Source organism: Mastigoproctus giganteus, chromosome 3 (genome assembly GCF_048544385.1).
Source record: "Mastigoproctus giganteus isolate SK-2022 chromosome 3, ASM4854438v1, whole genome shotgun sequence".
Lineage (NCBI taxonomy): Eukaryota > Metazoa > Arthropoda > Arachnida > Uropygi > Thelyphonidae > Mastigoproctus > Mastigoproctus giganteus.
The window spans coordinates 106,625,683-106,646,572 of record NC_143577.1 but is presented as its reverse complement, the minus strand read 5'-3'; the positions used below and the strand labels follow the sequence as shown (position 1 = coordinate 106,646,572).

At 36.0% G+C, this 20,890-nt stretch overlaps 1 protein-coding gene across 3 annotated transcripts in view; it reads left to right on the top strand.

Moving 5' to 3' along the window:
- The window catches only part of LOC150088207 (uncharacterized), a 376,069-nt gene that overhangs the window by 161,226 nt on the left and 193,953 nt on the right, over window positions 1-20,890 (top strand). For all 3 annotated transcript variants that reach the window (XM_090369384.1, XM_090369385.1, XM_090369386.1), the window contains 2 exons: window positions 2,832-2,971; window positions 18,486-18,607. In XM_090369384.1, the coding sequence (XP_090225510.1) occupies window positions 2,832-2,971; window positions 18,486-18,607 (262 nt within the window). The remainder of the gene's footprint in view (window positions 1-2,831; window positions 2,972-18,485; window positions 18,608-20,890) is intronic.

Below are 20,890 nucleotides of genomic sequence, written 5' to 3'. Positions count from 1 at the left end.
TAGAGGATGGGGTTGAATTCAAGGCTGTGAAGATTTTGTTCTTTTATATGGTGATAGTTGTCAGAGTTCTGTTTGTCATGATTGAATATGTGGTCGAGGTTACTGCTGGATCCCACGATGTCTTCAAATTTGGTGGTTATGAAGTCAATCCATTTCCGGGGATCGAGTTGCTCTGGGAAACTGGTAGTTTGTTCTGTGTATGGTTTCTTACCTAGTGCTAGCAAACAATCAAAATATCTCTTGATGGCCTGGAATTTTTGGCAGTTTAAAATGGCTCTTGCTCTTGAAAATGCTATTCTGTCATTAATTTCACTAGACTGCTTCCATTGCTTATGGATTTGCTGCTTTAGTTGAAAGCTGCAGTTTAGATGTGGGGACCACCGTGCTCTAGAGTGGGGAGTGATAGTGACTGCTTTTGAGGCAGTGTATTGAGCTACCGTAATAATCCATTGAGTCGACTGCTAGTAGGGTATCCGCAGGATTCAAGGACATACCATGGGATGAGAGATGCTACTGTAATGCATCTGGAAACATCCAGATATTTTGAACTGTAGATTGTCCTTCGTGTCGCCTGTCCTTTTGGGTTGTAACTTGGGGTTGGTGGTTCTAGTTGTATTAAGATTGGGTCATGGTCAGAATTAAAGTAACCATTTTGAGGAGTCTCAAGCGTACAGGCAATAGAAGTGAAAATCAGATCCAGTTGGTTTGTACCCCTTACGGGGCCTTCGTTTTTTATAGTAAGGCCAGCCACTCCAAGCTGTGTGCGGAGCAATTTTTTCATGTGTTCCAGACATTGTAGGAGGTTGAAATCCCCACAAACAATTTTTGTTGATGAGGTGTAAAGGTGGTGAAGGATCCAGTTAGTCACCTCTTACATTGTTTCTGGTTTAGGATCTGGTTTAGAGCTAAAGTCTTGTGATCAGCAACAACGAATAGACTTTGCTCTACGATTTCTGGCTCATATTGAACTTGCCAACACATGGACTCGAATGATCTTGTGGTCTAATGAGGCACATTTCACTCTTCATCAGGCTGTAAATGCACAAAACTGCCAAATGTGGGGAACTTCTCGTCCATCTGCTGTGCATGAAAGACCACTACAAAGTCCATATGTTACAGTATGGTTTGGATTTACAGCAGAGTTTATAATTGGTCCATTTTTCTTTGAAGAGTCTACACTTTGTGGCTCCGTAAGGTGTATGGTAACTAGTGCATGATACTGCGCTCTTCTAAGAGATCACATTATTCCCGCTCTGCAAGAAAGGCAATGCTTGGAAACTGTAGTGTTCATACAAGATAGTATCCCTCCTCACATTGGCCGACAAGAAACTGTTCCATTCAACATTCGGATTGCATCATTTCTGGAGGCTTTCCACAGTTCTGGCCAACCCAATCACAGATCTCAATCCCTGTGATTTCTGGCTATGAGGATACCTGAAAGACAGAGTTTACCACCGCCGCATACAGACACTTCGATTTGAAAGCAAGCATTAAAGAGCATGTAGCCAAAATCCCCAATGAGATGCAACATGAAACTGTCACATGCAGTCCTCTTTTCAGAATGTCATCTCAAGTGAAGGAAAGCACATAGAACAATATCTGTAGATTTCTGATATTAAAGTTCTGATATTAAAATCTAATCCTAAGTTAAGTGTTCCATCTCATGTTTGCAGCGCCAATTCCCCCCTGGTGGTGGAAATTTGAACAAATTTTTTTTTTCTTCTACAAATCACTTCCCCATATCCTAAATGATATACCCACCGATTTTCACAGCGCATATCTAACTGTTTTGACACTAGGGTTTCCTGAATAGGGAAACTTATTTTGTAAACTCCGGTACATAGCTGGAGTCAAGTGATGACTTTTTTATTTTAAGGTTTTTGTCGAATAAGTCAGGCTTTCCTTGTGTCAGTTTGTCTTTACTAATTGTAATTCTACACATCTGACCAATGGCCAATTTTGTGTCATATTGCACAAAATACTAGTTTATATCATTGTATCGCAGTAATATTATTATTAGCTATATGTTGCAAGGAAGCCTGAGGCTTACAAGCCAAAAAAAAAAAAAAATTCTGAGTTACCCTTTGAGAGAGAGAGAGAGAGAGAGAGAGAGAGAAGGGGGGGGTCAAAAGTAGAAAGGATTCACCAAGAAAGAGAAGAATGGTGATATCTAGCTCAGGATAAATACAGGAAGAAGCATTCTTGTATTAATATGTAATGTTGTTTACATATTTCATTGTGTTTGTTAATTTTGACTCCACCTGGCATGAATATGGGATTCGAAAGCAGGACCTGTAAACTGTTGTTGGTTTATATTTTGAAATTGTGTGTGTGTGTGTGTGTGTGTACTTTTGTATGCCTCTAAAGTTCAGCAACACATGAACATTTCATTATTATTTTTTGCTGGGTAAAGCATAATACTTTTCAACTGAAATTGCTAAGAGAACTGCTATTTCCTTGAGGAATTATTTTGTTTTCAGATGGAATATCTTTAGTGATTATCTGAATTCTTTGTGTTTATTTCCCTATAATTGTATAAATTGTAGTAAAACTATAATTATATGAGATGAGTTTTGCACTCTGAATTATTTGAGAAATTGGGAAATGAACACAAGGAATTATGAAAAATATTATAGATATTCATCTTCTGGCATCTCTAGTTTTAACAACTTGAAACTTTTAAAACTGCAATAGGATCTAAGGAATAAGATTTTAATAATCCCTAGAAAACACTTTTTTTGTGAAATAGGATTTATTTTGCTGTAATTTTATAATAGTATTGCATTTCCTAAAAAAAAAAAAAAAAGTTATTTTTTATTTTTTTTTCTTAGGTCATGTTTTACAATTAATGAATGAAAAACTTCACTCAGGCTTCACAGAAAACGAGGTGCTACAAATATTTTGTGATGTATGTGAAGCAGTTTCTCGTCTTCATCACTGTCAAACGCCAATAATTCATCGTGATCTTAAGGTAATGTTGAACCTCATTTCAGATTACACGTTATTAATTAGTCTTAGTCATCACTTACAGTTTGTGCATTCAGAAAATCTTAATATGTAAAAAAAAAAAATAGCAAAATTTTCATGGTATAATAAGCTGGTAGCTTAGGTAACCTTAGTTTTGAGTTCTTGAAAAATTTTACTTCTTCTTTTAACAGTTGGTGTTTTGAAATAATTTTCTAGTTAATTTCACATTTTACTAATTTCATCTTAACTACTTAAGTTTCTTTCAGTTTCATTGTAATTACACCCAGGGGTGAACTGAATATTTTAACAATGGGCTCGCATTTTGCTGACTTTTTGATGTGAAATATCCTTGAGGATTCTTGCTGCAGATGACGTCACGGAAGTGACGTCATGTGCGGCATCCCCCAGAGGCACTGAGCACTCATTAGTAGATAGTGTGATTAGAGCGCATGACGCATTTTTTGTGACCAGTATGATATCTTGAGTCAGCCTGGTCATCATGCCCCCCCCCTCCCTTACGATGACTCCTGGATACGATAGTATCTTGAGTTCTAACTTTTTAGAATTTTTGAATAGTATGACATCACAATCATACTTCCTGAAGTAAGTATGATTGCAACAATACAAATATTTGTCAATGATTTATTTTTTAGTCTCGTATTTTCGTTACATTTCATTGTTAGGTGCCCCGAACAGCTGCTATGTTGTTTCAACTACAAAATCGGTAGTTCAATTGATGCTGTTTTCTAGAGACAGTTAAATACGTTGCAATTGGAAGTATACAGTACATCTCTTACTTTAGTTATAAATCCATTGTACCTTGTCTTCCAGAAATTATGAAAATTTGCAAATGTTACAATAAAATATTTACAATACAAAAGCTCTTTTATTTTGTAATCAATAAATACAAATCAAAATACCCAAAATAAACACGAAGGTTCATATAAAACCATCTACCGCACGTGCTCGGCACATGTGCCACTTTTTTATTCAACTCTCATTTTTTTTAATATTGCAAATAAAAAAAATAACAAGAAATATTTCCCATTTCATAAATAACAAAAACTATCACAAAACATTCTACAATATAAAAACAAATATTATATAAAAAAAAAAAAAAAAAAACTCTTCTAGTAAATGTACACAAAAATTACAGATTTCATGAAAAAAATCATTATACAAATATTCAAGAAAAATTTATTCTAAAAATTGCCATATACAATTTACTCCTTTATTAATATTTGTTGTCTATCTTCTGCTTAGCTGAGCGATGATTACAAATGAATGATTTGACGTAACGATCCGGATCAGTGATTTTTCATTTAGACGTATGGTCATCATAATCTGAAACGTGTTTAATTACGCTGAAAGCTTGCTCAGTTTTAGCACTGCTAATTGCAATGGTTTCAAAGATATTTTTCTTAATTGAAGAGGGAATTTCACTCGAGTTTAAAGATAAACTGTCTTCGACAAAATCTCTAAAATTATTCATTTTTATTTCATATTTTATCAGAAAACTTAAATTTCTTATTCGTTTTTCATCGTCTTGCCACCGAGACAAAAGTTCTTTCATATTCCACAATTTTGGGTAGAATATGTTTAAAATTTCTTTCAATTCCTCATCGTCAATAATATCATTATTTTCTTTATTTAATTTAAAATTACTCTGCATTAATAATGTATCTTTAATAATGTGGAAGTATACAGTACATCTCTCACAAAGCAATTTGTTAAATGTGTTCTTACTTTCAATTCCTTCAGATTATTTCAACTTCAACATGCTCTCAATTTTAGCTTTATAATTTCCTTCAATTTTTCAAATTAGCGATAGCATTAATAGAATAATTAATTTATCTGCTTTTACTGTAATGATGCTGCGACATTATAAAGCTTCTAAAAGGAAAGGTAAGAGAGAGCTTCTTCTGTCGATCATTAGTGCTAAATTGTTAAGAAATTCCAGGTTTAAAAGTTGTTTTAATAATCCGGAATTTAACTTCTGATTCAAAATGTTTGCACTAAGTGGGATAATTGCTGCAAACCGCAATTTCCGACCGTAAATTACAAGCTGCCCATTGTGGCCCAAACACAACACCGATCTTTTGTAGTTTCCACATCAAGTTCTTCATCAATCATCCTTAACTTGCACTGGTTTTTTGGAGATTGTCGATACAATGCATACAGTTAATTTTTTTATTTATTTATCTTTTTTTTAAATTATTGCCTTCGTGCCATTATATTTTTGGACATTTTCTTCGCAATGAAAGCCTCGACGCGGTTTCCAAATCTGCCAACATTTCATCTTCGGAAAGTTTACTTAATATCTTAGTTGCCTCGTGGATATTCAGCTACTGTGACCATGTAAACATAGACAGAAGAAATTTATTCAAATGCACGGATCACTCACTTCTACGAAAAACAGATGCCTGTTTGTCGGAGTAAAGGGGAATCACAACACAGGCTGACCAGAGGCTATTATCCGTGTCGGGAATCTTCTTATGCCTCTGACTGGATATGGAAAGCATATTAACTAGCGTGACTTCTCGGAACGTGGCTCCATATGTTTTACGGACACCACTAACGTTGTGGAATGGTAATCCCTTTCACCTTTGATTCGTGCTTTCTAATTACCTAGGTTGCCCAAAGGCCAGTAGTGAGAACAATGCATACAAAGTTGTCTCTCGTAATCTGTTTGTCCTACGAAAATTATTTTAAATGTTTCCGCAGAAACTAGGGGGAATTCAAAAAAATTCGCTATGAAGAAGTTCGTTAAACACAGGTCCAACTATAATTAACTCAAAAATGAAGCAATTTTAAAATATATAACCGGTCAATTGTACCATTAAACTGCTGGGGATGGGTCCCTGCTCGCCCCACCATAGTTCCAGCTCTGTATACTTAATTAAATTCGGGATTTCATTTGAAAAATAAATAATCATTTGAACAATGGGCTCGCAAATTTTCCAAAAAAACTAACAATGGGCTCTTGTAAGTCCATGTGAGCCCACTATAGCTCGCCACTGATTACACCTTTAAGAAACCATAAAAGTCAATTGTCCCTTGATAAAGTAAACCATAACTTAGTGAATATATGAGTGATATTTGGTTTAAATAGTAATAATTTTATTATGTGCGATTTCTAATATGATTTAATAGAGTAAATATTTTATCAGACCTTTCTACTATTACTTTGATCAAGATGTATTTAATATTCAAATTCATCATCTGTTCTTTCTCAGTCATAATAAGCAAACAGAAATATAATCCATCATCAGATTGGTAATAAAACTTGAAATAATAGAAATAATTTGTTTTCCTGCATATACATTCTTTTCCTTTAATTATATAGTGATAAATAAACAGCTTTATTTCTTTCATAAACTTCACTGAACTGTAATATTTCAAACCAAGAAGGAAAAAGCAGTTTATTCATCATTAAGCTGGGCACATGCTAAGAAAATGAGATTTTTTTTTTAGACATTAAAAAAGCATGCAGTAAATAGTGTATTATAGTAGTATTTCTCTTAATATCTCTCTCTCAATCAGTAATTAGAATTTTAGTTATTTTATCCGATTATTGATACTGTAATTATAAGCTGTTAGACTTTAATTAATTGCAGAAAATATACAATGAAGCACTCATTTGGCATCCGTTAGACTAAGTTAAACAATTAACATTTCAAAATTAGTATTAAAGTGAAACAAAAATAGAATACTGCATAATTTATAAATTAGTATTATAATGGCTAAATTGAAACAGACTTCTGCATCTGACAAAAAAGAAAAAATTTTCTGTAATTCATACCTTCCTCATTACCAAAAAGTGGCTCTCCAATTGGCTTTGAACTTTATCATTATGGTTTTGTTAACTACTTAAGTATCTTTCATTGTAATTGACTTCATTGTAAAAGTCATAAAAATTAGTAGTTCCTTGATGAAGTTATTCCTAAGTTATTGATAAAGTCAGGCTAAGCAAATAACTTCTCAAAATCAGTGTGAGTTGAAACAAAAACAAAATTCTCCATTGTCATTTAGAAGTTAGTATTATAATGGCTAAATGATTTATAGATCTGAACATAATACAGTAATACCCCGACTTACGCTACCCCGACTTACGCGAACTCGGAGTTACGCGGTTCTTGATTTTTTCGTTTGGCAACGCTGCCGCCCACTATCTTCAAGGTCGTTTTTCATATGTTATCGATATACGGTGCGACAGCGGAGATTGAGAGCGAAAGATGAACAAAATTCAGCTTTGCTGCTTTTATGTTTTTTATATCAGTGAAGGGGAAACACATTTCACCATAATAACGTAAAAACCAACACAATTCCAGCTATCGGTATAATCGCAAATGCAATTAGATCGAGTTTACTACCAGTTTATAACAGATTTCACTAGCAGAAACCCAACTGGATTTTTATTGTTTTATGGTAGTAACCCCTAGAAATGTGGGGTGTTAATAGTGTATCTCTGCCTTTATGGTGTTGTTTATTCAGTTGCTACATGCGCGCAGCTTTGTTTATGCGTATCAAGCGTGCCTCCTCGTTTTGTAATTGTGCTTTATTCCCTAAAAATGAGTAAAATACTTAATTAAAAGGTGTGAAAAGGAAGCGTCCTGGTGAAGACACTGCAGATTCAGAGAGAAAAAGAAAAGCAATTATCGATAAACAGAGGCGGACTGGGTCAAAAATTCTTACCCGGGAAAATTTATAGTGGCCTCATACTATGGTTTATGACCAAAATCACACTGGCCCCGGTAAGGCTTATGGCCAGTCCGCCTCTGTCGATAGAGAAAAAATATGAAATTGTGAAACGCTTTGAGCGAAATGAAAGACCATGTGATATTGCACGTGCTACAGGCCTAAATGAAGCAACGGCGAAAAGCACATGACAATTGCAAACTTGACAGGTTGAAAATTGAAAAGGGCTCAATTGTAAAGGGCTTAAAAATTTTAGAAAACATAGACTCCAACGAAGAACGCGTTATAGCTACAAAGCAAGGAATAAAAAAAATTATTAGCTTGCTACGAAGAAATTCTGCGTGAAAAAAAGAACGCGCTGTGTCGTCAGACGAATTTGTTAGATTTTATGAAGCCATCGACATCGAAATAACTTTTTAACGTAAGTCATTTGTTTTTTTAATACATATTTTGTATTAATATGTATACAGAACTGCAATTTTATTAATATTTTTCTTCTTAACTAGTGTTTTTGTTAGTCCTTGGTCCCAATTGAGCAAAATTTATATGTATTTATATGCAAAGTTGTACCCGACTTACGCGAATTCGACTTACGCGATTTTCGTCGGACCCACCTATCGCGTAACTTCGGGGTATTACTGTATTCTAAATGTGGTCTCACCATTGTCTTTACAGAGTAATAATAACATCCTTTTAAATGCTTGTGTAGTTTCTATATATCACAGACAGGACACTGTGTGCTTTTTAGCCACCTGTTTACACCATACGGAAAATTTTGTGTCTGACTGAATTGTAAATCCTAAGTCTTTTTTGTCCTGAACCACTTTTAATTGTAATAATTCCTTGATTTCTGTTCTTTAGGTGCAAAACCTTATATTTAAACGGAAGCAACTCCAATACTGATACCTGAAGGATTCTGCTTTCTACATTAGTCCATACTGAGGAATGTCCATTTAGGACTTCTGTTTTCTGTCTTTTAACCATCCCTTTATCCAACAAAGGATCTTTCCATTAATCTCAATTTGCTTCACTTTATATGGTGGCCTTTTGTTAGGAACTGTGTCAAAAACTTTACTTAACTGAAGCTAAAGTAAATAATGCAAAAGTTGTTTCTTGTATCAGTGATCTTGGAAAATCACCTCCAGTTACCATACCAAATATATCCCACTCAGTGTCTTCCATGCTCTTCCAACATGAAGGCATTAGAATTTCTGAATGGTCTTTAGCATTATTAAATGACAAATGATGCAAGAAAGCAAGATTATACGGCAACTGAAGTTTAACATTGACAAATGCAAAGTACTGCATATGGGTAGAAGTAACCCCAGAGAAACATACCAACTGTGTGGTAGAAAATGAAAAAGACCTGGAAGTAATTGTGCAGTCAGATATGAAGTTTTCTGAGCAATGCAGACAGGCTGCCAGGGCAGGTCATGAGGTATTGTCAATGATATACAGGAATTTTGCTATTAGGGAAAAGGAAGTGATTATCCCTTTGTATAAGGCAATGGTCAGGCCACACCTTGAGTACAGGTCTGGAGGCCTCATTTTAGGAAGGATGTAGAATTGCTTGAGTGTATATAGAGAAGGACAACAAGATTGGCCAAGGGAACAAAGGTGCCCTCTTACCAAGAAAGGCTTAAGTTTTGCAAATTGTAGCGGCTGGAGACTAGGCACCCTCAAGGTGATCTGATTGAGGTGTATAAGGCCTTGAATGGATTGAGCATGCCAAATTCTGACAGGATTCTTCCGCTTGCTCAGATTACAAACCTGAGGGTGGCATAAATTCAAACTGAGGAAAGACAGTTGTAGAATAGATGTGCAGAAATTTGCCTTCAGCCAGCAGGTGGTTAATTGCTGGAACAAACTTCCATCTATCGTTGTGGAAGTTGTTAGATTAAATAAATTTAAGGAGGAACTGGACAAACATTTGGAGGGAATGGTGGTGTGAATTTTTTTTTTGCTGAAGCTACATAAGCTCATATGCTTAAGTAGCGTCAGCAAATTCTTGCATCACATGCCACTATTACTATTACTGTGTCAAAAAAAAAAAAAAAAAAAAATCAAAACGAAAAAGTCACCTCCCATTTCACCTATTCATTCCCTCCATTAGTTTGTCTAGTTCTTCCTTGAATTTATTTAAGTTATCACCTTCCACAACAATGGTTTGAAGTTTGTTCCAGCAATCAACCACCCGCTGGCTAAAGGCAAACTTCTGCATATCTATTCTGCAACCATCCTTTATCAGTTTGAATTTGTGCTCCCCTTCTGTTTGTAGTCTGAGCAAGAGGAAGAATACCATCAGCGTTCAGCTTGCTTAATCCATTCAAAGCCTTAAACACCTCAGTCAGATCACCTTGCAGGTGCCTTGTCTCTACACGCTGCAATTTTTAGAACTGAAACCTTTCTTGGTAAGAAAGGCTTCAGTTGTCCTTACCTCACCAATCTCATTGCCCTTTTCTGTACTAGTTCTAGCAGTTCTACATCCTTTCTAAAATGAGACCTCCAGACCTATATGCAGTACTCAAGATGTGACCTGACCATTGCCTTATACAATTGGGATAATCACCTCTTTATTCCTGCTAGCAAAATTCTTATAAATCATACAAAACCCCATGAGCTGACCTTGCAGCCTGTCTGCATTGCTCAAAAAACTTCATATCGGACTTCACAATTACCTCCTGGTCTTTTTCATTTTTCAATAACCTGAGTACCACATTGTTTGTCCATTTATTAAATTTGTCCATTAAATGTTCATTTATTACCACTCTCCACCTTCTCCCACTCAACCATCCCTTTATCCATAGCCGCAATTTTCCCTTAATGCCACACTGCTCCAATTTATATAGCAGTCTTTTATGTGTAACAACGGCAAAAGCTTTCCTGAAATCGAAGCATATGATATCAGAATTATTTTTTGCATTCAGTTCCTTTGTGACCACATTGTAGTATCCATTCTAATTGGTCAGACAAGATTTCCACTTAACAAACTTGTTATTTGATTTTTTTTTAGGAGCATTAGCAACTAAGGCCATGTTGCTCTGGGATATGCGGTGGTCATTCCCTGACCTTTCCGCATCCTCCGTATTTGGTGGTGACGGGCTCGAACCCCGGTCTAATCAAGAAGCGTGTGCTAACGCACCGCTGCTCCTTCCCACCTGGCTACGGAGCCGCCTCCACTTAACAAACCCATGTGCTTGAAGTATAATTGCAGCCAATGACTTCATTATTTTCAGTGGAACAGAAGGTAAACTAACAGGTCCGTAATTACTTATGTCACCCTTTGATCCTCCTTTGTGAATTAATGTTACATTCACACATCTCCAGTCTGCAGGGACCTTCCCTGAATCCATGGGTGCTCATAATTATGGCTAAGAGTTTGTTTGCTTATTTCCTTTGCTACCTCCCTTAATATAATTGGATAGATCCCATCCACCCAGGTGCCTTTCTTAAGTTTAACTTCAACAGTTTCTCTTCCATGTCCTTCTGTTATTACAGAATCATTTAGCTCTCTGTTAGAGTTTGATAAACTTCTGGCATTCCCTTCACTAAAGAATTTCTTATATGTCAATGTAAATGCAAAATACTCATTCAGTTTATCAGCAACTTGTGCAGATCATCAACAGTCAAATCTTCGATATCAAGTGGACCAATTTGATTCATCCTCTTCCATATAGTGTTTACATAAGTAAAGAAGTCTTTTCTGTTTTTCTTTGCATCCTTTGCCAACTGTTTCTAATAATCAGCCTTTGCTTTCCTAACCTCCCTTGTGACTTGTTCACAGACTAACTAATTTATATCTACCATAGACTTCTGTGTCACCTGATAATTTATATGCATCCCATGCATTTTTCTTCTCTGTCACGAGTCTCATCAGTTCATTTGACATTCATTTAGGCTTGTACTTTGAAGATATTTCTTAGTTGATATGAAAAAAGCATTGTTGCTTCTATGAGGGGATATCAAAAAGTTCATACCCTGACCTAGATAAAACATCAGTAGGAAGATGCCGTTTTTATTATAAGTTGTCTACGTATTCAATAACTAACATGAAATTTCATTCCTATAGGTGATCGTGCACCAGCAGTGGAACCCAGAATCTGAGGCAGGACGCTATGGTCGACAAAGTGGAGTTTCAAGAGGTGATCAAGTTCTGGCATTTGCAGGGCAAGAAAGCTCAGGAAATTGACGAAGAAATAAAAGCTGTGTATGGGGCAGAATTGCCCATCCTATGACACTGTATAAAAGTGAAAACGGGAGTTCCAGTGCGGTTGTACAAGTGTCTTTGATGAGCCAAGAGAAGGAAGGCCATCAACATCCACAGACAGTGAGACAATTGCAAAAGTTGAGCAGCTGGTGCTGAGTGACAGATGTATGGCAATTTGTTTCATCGGCAATGCAGTGGGAATTAGTTATGGGTTTGCCTACAGCATTTTACATCACCGCACGTCTAAGGTCTCTGCACAATGGTTTCCAAGATTGCTGACGCCTTTGCAGAAGCAACGTTCTCGCTAACTGTTGGATTTGTGCTACTACAGCACCTGTCCTATTCTCCTGATCTAGCACCATCAGACTTCTTGTTTCAAGAAATGAAAAAACATTGCGTAGACGTCACTTTGATTCGTCTCAGGAAGTAATTAATGAAGTGGAATCGTGGTTTCAGACAAAAAGTGTGGCCTTCTATGATCAAAATCATTAAACAACCTTCTAGGGCTATTATTTCTAGGTAAGGGTGCAAACTTTTTGATACCCCCCCCTCGTATGATTAATTCCTTGAATGCTTCCCATTTAGAATTTGCTGATGGTAACAGCATCAGTTTGTCCCACTCTATAGAATATTTTAAAAACTGTCTGTGGCTATTGTCATCACCTTTAAGAAAGAAGAAACCCTTCCATTACCCTTAATGGCAGTTAAATCTGTGATCACTGCCACCTAGTGGTTCTTTTATCTGCTGATTTTTAATGCATGAATAATCACTGCCGATAATCAGATCAAGAGTATTATTCCCTCTTGTTGCCTCTCTAACATGTTACTGTAGAAAACAGTCATCCAATAAATCCACGAATGTCTTGCTAGTCCGTGAGTGACAAATTCACAAGTTATAGTCAATATCTGAAAGTTAAAATTCACCATTATATGACATTCTGATTTACTGGATCACTGCATTTGCCTGTACAGTTTGTTATATTCATTAGTCATTAGGCCTATAATACACTCTTACTTGCATTTTTGCTTTCATGGTGGTTTGTCACACTAAACTGATTCAACTTTGCTCTGGCCAACCATGTTAACTGAATGCAGTGGCTTAGTTTTTTTTTTTAGTTTTTAGGAGCATTAGCGGCCATATTGCTCCCAGGATATGCGGTGGTCATTCCCTGACCTTTCCGCATCCTCCGTATTTGGTGGTCACGAGCTCAAACTCCAGTCTAATCAAGAAGCGTGTGCTACACACTGCTGCTTCTGCCCACCTGTCTACGGAGGTGCCTGCAGTGGCTTAGATTTTATATGCTTCTTAACTAAGAGCATATAACCCCCCCCCACTTTGTTACCGCCTGTCCATTCTGTATGCTGCCCATATTGAAATTCTGCATCACTTTTATCTGAGTGACACCACATCTCTGATATCCAACAGTGTCTGCATTTGATGTCTTGACCAGCAACTGAAATTCATCAAATTTATTTACTATGCTCCTAGGAATGGTGTCCATGTAAGTATACATGCACCTGTTCTTATTCTTAGTTACCTAATACAGTCTGTATATTTACTTATTTCATAATGAATCCAAGCTGCCCTTAAATTCCCAATACCTTGCTTTCAAGGCTGCTGTTGTTCCAGTAGAAGCAGTGCAAAAATCACTTTCACTTCTGCCTGTGGCGTGGCTATTGTTAATCTGTTAGTTTGCATATCCCTTAAGCTAGCAGTTTTCCGACCCACCTAGCACTGCCTCAATAGCATCAGCAAATATTTTTGTAACCTTTCTATTTAAGTGTATCCCATCCCTGTAGAAGCTTGTTTGTTATTTGGTATTTAGGAGCATTAGCAATTAAGGCCATATTGCTCCAGGATATGCGGTGGTCATTCCCTGACCTTTCTGCATCCTCCGTATTTGGTGGTGACGGGCTCGAACTCCGGTCTAATCAAGAAGCATGTGCTACGCACTGCTGCCCCTTCCCACCTGGCTACAGAGGTGCCTCCTGTAGAAGCAGTCTGTCCTGTTAACAAGCACAGACCACTCTGAGAAAAATTCTATTCCATGAGCCTTGCGATCTCTAGGGCTGAATTGATTGACAAGGCTGTCATCATATACTCCCTTCTATCATGTCTGGGCATAGTTGCAGACACTTTCAAATTTATCCCTAACTCGCATCTTTTCTTTAACATTGATCTGTACTTGTTAAGTAAGCCCGCAAATCTACTTCTCCTAATGTCATTAGTGCCAGCTTGTACGACATTGCATTTTTCTGTCCATAAAAGGTGATATCTGCTCTACAATGTCATCAACTTTTGCTCCTGGAAGACATACCATGATCCTATCCTTTTTGCACAATATATTTCCCGTTTCCCTGACAATAGTGTCACTGATAACAACTAGCTCCTGTGGGCCCAGCACATTCAGCCTTTGGGATTGCCACTGTGTTGTTTAATGATCAAGTGCAAGCTCTCGTTTTAACGTGTGCAGCTGAGAGCTTGGTGGGTCCTGTTTAATTCCTTCGAGGCCCCCCCTCCATTCTTCGAGCTCTCATAATGGCCCATAACAATGCTGAGTTGATACCTAATACCCTCACACTCCTCACACACACACTTCCCCACTTGGCAATATCATGTCCCATTCCTTGATAGCTCTGCAAACATTTAACAAGTCATACATTTCATAAGGCCATGATTTGGAGTTCACGTTCAGTTCTCCCCCAGTGCTACAGCACTCTCACTAGCTTCACACCTTTGCTTTGCTGCACTGGTCAGAGGCATGATTTTCATTCAAATTCAATATACAGCCACTCCCCAACTTACATAAGGGTTGCATTCCACCGAACTCTACTCTACGTAAGTTGGAATTTCCCTTACTGCTTATGCAGCACTCGCAACTATGAGCACTGAATTTGATTGAAGCGAAAAAGAAATGTTCGACAAACATGTAACTAGAATTATTTATTTAGTTTATCTCATGCGCCGAAAAAATTACAAAAGTGTGTAATTACAAAAATTGTACTTTAAAGTTGTGTAAATCAGTGCAATGCTTGAACCTATTAAACCACCTGTTGCTTGCCATGAACTTGGCTTGTGGTTCGTCGTATTTATCCTTAATATCTTCGTAAATACTTCTTTCTTTTGCTTGAATGGCCATTAGACTCAGGGGCATTAGCTTCTGAATCTGATTTTTCATCCATATTATTAATAGCTTTTCCATCTTCGATATAGCACCTGAATGCTGTTTTGTGATCACTGCTGTTGATCTTTTAACGTGTTCTTTTATACACACACTGTTCTTTAAAATAGTATTTACTATTGAAACAGCGAGACTTATTTCCTATGCAATAAATGACAATCTTTGTCCTGCTTCGTACTTCTTAATCATTTTCATCATTATTTCTAAATCAAATTTGTTTTGTTTCCTAGTACTGCCACCACTTGCACTTTCTGTTGGTTGCTTTCTCTTCATCATTGTAATAAGTAAAAGATATTTCATGGCTAAATGCTTAAGAACAGCAAGGAGTTTGTTTATGAATGGGTAATACACACACATAATTTCTATTATCTATAGGTAGTTAAAAGATGCATTAAAACTACAACCGGCGAAATACCACCACTTTGCTTATTTGAGGCTTGAAGTGGTGAAACCCATGTTTAGTCTCTAGAGCAAAGTTTCTGCCACCCCCCCTCCCCCATACTTCTCCTTCAAACCCATGCATGGTACTTAGTACTTAGTACCATGCATAGTACTAAGTACTATAGGTTGATACCTTTCGTGTTTGGGGTTTTCATAAAAAAAAAAAAAAAAAAAAATAGGTAGTTTTAATGATAACGATGAAAATGTAATGCATTCTCCAACCAGACTGTGTAGCCCTTCCTCAATAGTAGCATTTGTAAACATGTTGGCTTCGTGTTTTGTTTTTGTATCCTTTAGTTAAAAAAAGTGGTTTTTGTGTTGTGCTTTGGCAAAAATTTTTATAAAACTAATACCATTTCCATTATAAAAATGACCTTTTTAGAGAGATAAATAGCTTAGTTATATAGCAAAAATTTCAACTTCCAAGGTCTTGGAACAAATTACCAAAAAAAAAAAAAAAAAAAATGTGTTATTGGGTTCACATTACAATATTTTCACAATACCTACATTTATTTCTATGGGATGCAAACTGTTTCCATATTTTTTTCAGTTTGCACTGGCCGGCAAAAACTTATGTAAAGTTCAATTTATGTAGGGCAAATATTACGTCATTCGGTGAGTGCCTGTAATTAAAATTACTACACTAAACAAATATACCAAATGTAGTAATAACACTATGCACCAGTTTTGCTATGAAGTTTATGTTATTAATTATATGTAATTAAAATTCGAATGTTCGTATCGATACAAAAAAATAGCGTCAGAAATCGTATGTGGCTCAAGTAATTAAAAATGACGAGTAATAAACAAATTCACCAATGTAATCAGAGAATCACAAATAATAGCTACACCTCTAATTCTAAATTAAAAGGTAAATGCAATAAAAATCCTACTCCAATTCACCAGTTATGCAGCAGTAACTACCACTCTACCTAGTCTGCATTGTGTATTATGCTATACCATAACGCTTGAAAGGTATAAATTAATTATAATATATAAAAATTTATCTAACTAGTGTCAACCTAAGTGATTCAAACTTTAGAGCTACCTACGAGCTCTAAAGCTTTTTTTTTTTTAATTGTGGTAAATATGAGGTATTTACCATAATTAAAAAAAAATTAATTTCCCTACTGTTCACTCTGTAACCGTAATAATGCCTGAAAGATTCAAACGATACAAAGGTTCTACATATATTAAGTAATAACCTACGAAATCTCAAGCCAAATTATAAAATAAACTATGAGTGTTACTAAGACTATAAAGCTACTTACAGGGTACAATTTAATATGACAGTTAGGTCAATAAAAATGGAAAAAATTTTCAAAAACTTTTTTCCTTGAGCTGAAAATTCTTTGGCTAGAATGTCATGATGTCAGTAAGTTTCCTGGTCCTGATGACATTCCTTTTTAAGCTTCATATCTATAGGTATTAACTAAGTTAGTTGTCTACATTAGAACAGTATCTTTTTTCTACAGCAAAACTTTTCTTTGCATCCCTACCATCATCTCTTGTTACTGTGACCAAAAAGCAACATACACTGTCAAGTATTTACTCTTTTTAAATCCTGATATGGTATCCAGAAGTTAAATCTGCTAACTACTGACTTGTTTGATAGGTTTCATTTTGTTTTGTGGCCATTTTTAGTGGATATTTTGCTATATATATATATATTATATCAAAAAATGAATTATTTACTTAACCACTTCATTTCTTATTCATCAGGAGGATACTAATTATAGTTACAACTGAAAGCTCACTTATTATGGAGTATAAAACTTAAATTAGTGATTAAGTGTGTGTGTGTGTGTGTGTGTGTGTGTGTGTGTGTGTGTGTGTGTGTGTGTGTGTGTGTGTGTGTGTGTGTGTGTGTGGTATCTTTATTAAAATTTTGACAAATTACTGCAAACAGACAATGAAAAATATATCATTTTGGCCACCTTAGACTTATGCAGTTGGATGGGTAGAGTACTGAATTCTGTTGAAAATATATGTTATGTTCACCACCATTTTATAAGATTCTAAATGTTAGGTGTGAAAATCAGCCCATGAACCACTTATAGATTTTTTTTTTTTTTAAAACATGACCACAATATTTCATTTCTGATTGTAATATTTTAGTCTTACAGCACTGTTGTTTTTGATTGCTTAGGGAAAAAAAAACAATGGAAAATATTCATAAATTCTCTTTACTATAAACTTATAATTTGGGGAAGGATTATCAGGTTACCATGCAACTACTAGTGTAACAAATATTGGTGCAGCTGCTAACAGCATTGGAAATGTAACATATATCTGAATGTTGGATATATAATTTCTGCTGTATACTACATTAATAGTAGTACTTTTCTTTTAAACCATTTGGTGCATATTTCATTCTTAGATCTTTTCCTAAAAGATCTAAGAATTGCTACTTGAAATTAAATTTCAGCTTGGAATTAATTTACCAATTTTTTTTTTTTTTTTTTTTTTTTATGAAAATTACATAAGTTATGAAAATAAAAGCATGCAAAATGCACTAGCATGCGAGTTCAGTTGAACAGACATGCTAAAAATGTTTCGATAAAGAGGCTTTGTGGTAGTTTGAGTATGCCACAGCAGAAGAATATTTCTTATTTTGTTGTTCTGTTGCCATACTTTTCCAATTTTGAAACTGTGAGTAATATAGCATGAAGTTAATTTAATACTGGTGGAATTAAAAAAAATCCCCATGGCATTATTAAGTAGATATTTTAATATCCTTAGCATAAGTTTTACACTGCAAACATGCTGGAGAGAATGCTATTTGTCTGTTTCTGTATAGGCTTCGGAGTGTGAGTGCACCAATGAATGCAGTGTAATTTTTACACTATTTCCTTTGGAAGAGTTAAACCACCTTGAGTTACTTCAACTTGGAAGAGTTAAAACAATGACAGCTTTTTTTTTTAATGAAAACTTTCAGTTTTTTTTTTATAGGGATTACTTTTTTACAGTTTTTTAAATTACTTTTACAGGTTGAAAATATCCTGATAAGTGACAGTGGCCATTATGTTCTTTGTGATTTTGGTAGCTCCACAGCTAAAATTCTAAATCCTGAAGTGCATGGTGTTACTGAAGTAGAAGAAGAAATTAAAAAGTAAGATTTGTAATATTAGTATACTATATTTCATAACATAGGAAATATTCAAAGTAAATAAACTTGTAGTAGTAGTACTGGCAAATGATGCAAGAAAGTAAGCTTATATAGCATCAGCCAAAAAAAAAAAAAAAAAACAGTTCACCCATCCATACCCCTCCAAGAATTTGTCTAGTTCTCTTTGAATTTATTCAACGCATTCACTACCACAAAAACAGATAGAAGCCTGTTCCATACATCTATCCTTCAACCATCTGTACTCGATTTGAATTTATGCCCCCTTGTGTGCAGTCTCAGCAAGTGGAAGAATACCATTAACATTCAGCTTGCTCAATCCATTCAAGGCTTTAAACAACTCAATCAGATCTTCCCACAGGTGCCTGGTCTCGAAATGCTGCAATTTGCAGAACTGAAGCCTTTCTAGGTAAGAGCACCCTTTTGTTCCCTTCACAAATCTTGTTGTTCTTCTCTGCACCCAATCCAGCAATCTACTTCCTTCCTAAAGGGAGGCCTCCCGAATCTAGAGTACTATATACAGTGCTCTAGATGTGGCTTAATAATGCATCAAAGCTTCTGTATATCATTGACAAAACCCCATGAACTGCCCTGGCAGCATATCTGCACTGCACAATTACTGCCAAATCTTTTTCATTCTCCAGTACTCTGAGTGTAGTACCACACAGTTGATAAGTTGCTCTGGAGTTACTACTACCCATGTGCAATACATTGCTTTTGTCAATGTTATACAATATTGTCGACAAAAAAAGAAGTACTTCATTTGCCTGTTCCTTCTAATAATTTGTCTAATCCTTTAAATTTAGTCAGATTGCCCACTTCCACAACACTAGGTTGAACTTTATTCAAAGTAACTCTGGCTGAAGAGAAACAAACTTGCACTGTTGTGCAGCCAATCATTTTAAAATTGTCCCCTTGTATATATCACCTGAGAAAGATAAAGATGCCATTGGCATTTGCTCTACTCAACCCTTTTGAAGTCTTAAATGGTTTGAAGTAGGACACACACATATGTCTGATTAGTAGATGTTGCAATTTCCAGAATCAAAATCTTTCTTTATTAGTACTCTTTTTTAGTACTCCAGCTAATCTTGTTGCTTTTCTCTGTGCCATTTACAGCAACTCTGTTTCATTCCTTAAATGAGGTTTCCAAAGCCACATGCAATATTCTAGCTGTAGTCTAACCATTGTTTTATACAATTGCTCTGTTCCTACTAAAATAATATTGCCTCAACTGATAAAAATAAAGATTTCTTGAACCAAAAATATATAATTAAAATTTTAAATACACTGTGCTAAAAATATTAATTCCTTTTAGCCAAGGACTAAAACAAATTAATTAAAGACCTTAAAATACAAAGTTTAAAAACATAAAATCAAACAGGGCAGGGTAGCGTCAAGGCGAAAAGGCTCTTTGTCAACTTACTGAAGCCTATAACAGCAAGTGGCATCACCATAGCCAGGTGGGCAGGAGCAGCAGTGCGTAGCACACGCTTCTTGATTAGATCGGGGTTCGAGCCTGTGACCACCAAATACAGAGGATGCGGAAAGGTCAGGGAATGACCACCGCATATCCGCGGAGCAATATGGCCTTAGTTGCAAATGCTCCTAAAAACCAATTTTGAAACTGTGAGTAATATAGCATGAAGTTAATTTAATACTGGTGGAATTAAAAAAAATCCCCATGGCATTATTAAGTAGATATTTTAATATCCTTAGCAAGTCAACTATAATACAGATATGTAGCCTTGTGCATCTGTATAGATGCCCAGCTGCAAACCGTGCTTCATGAAGAAAAGAAAGAAGGGGGCGGGGGAAGGAATAACGGAAGAGTACATTAACTGCCATACTCAGCATTGTTGTTGCGATGTATGTTGTTGTTGTTATTTGGTTTTTAGAAGCATTGGCAACTAAGGCCATATTGCTCTGGGAATATGCGGTGGTCATTCCCTGACCTTTCTGCATCCTCCGTATTTGGTGGTGACGGGCTCGAACCCCGATCTAATCAAGAAGTGTGTGCTATGCACTGCTGCTCCTTCCCACCTGGCTACGGAGGCGCCCTTGATGTATGTTATTAGGTCACCACCTGTCATCATGTTGTTAAGTGATGGCCTGCATAATAAGATGTATGCAGGTTCCAGCATTACAATTATTGATGGAACAGTTATTTGTCTAAACAAGTTTGTTTTGACAAAAGCTTTAACAATACTGACAAACTTATTTCGACATGTTTGTGATAAGTTTATTGCACAGTGTGTGTGCAGTAAA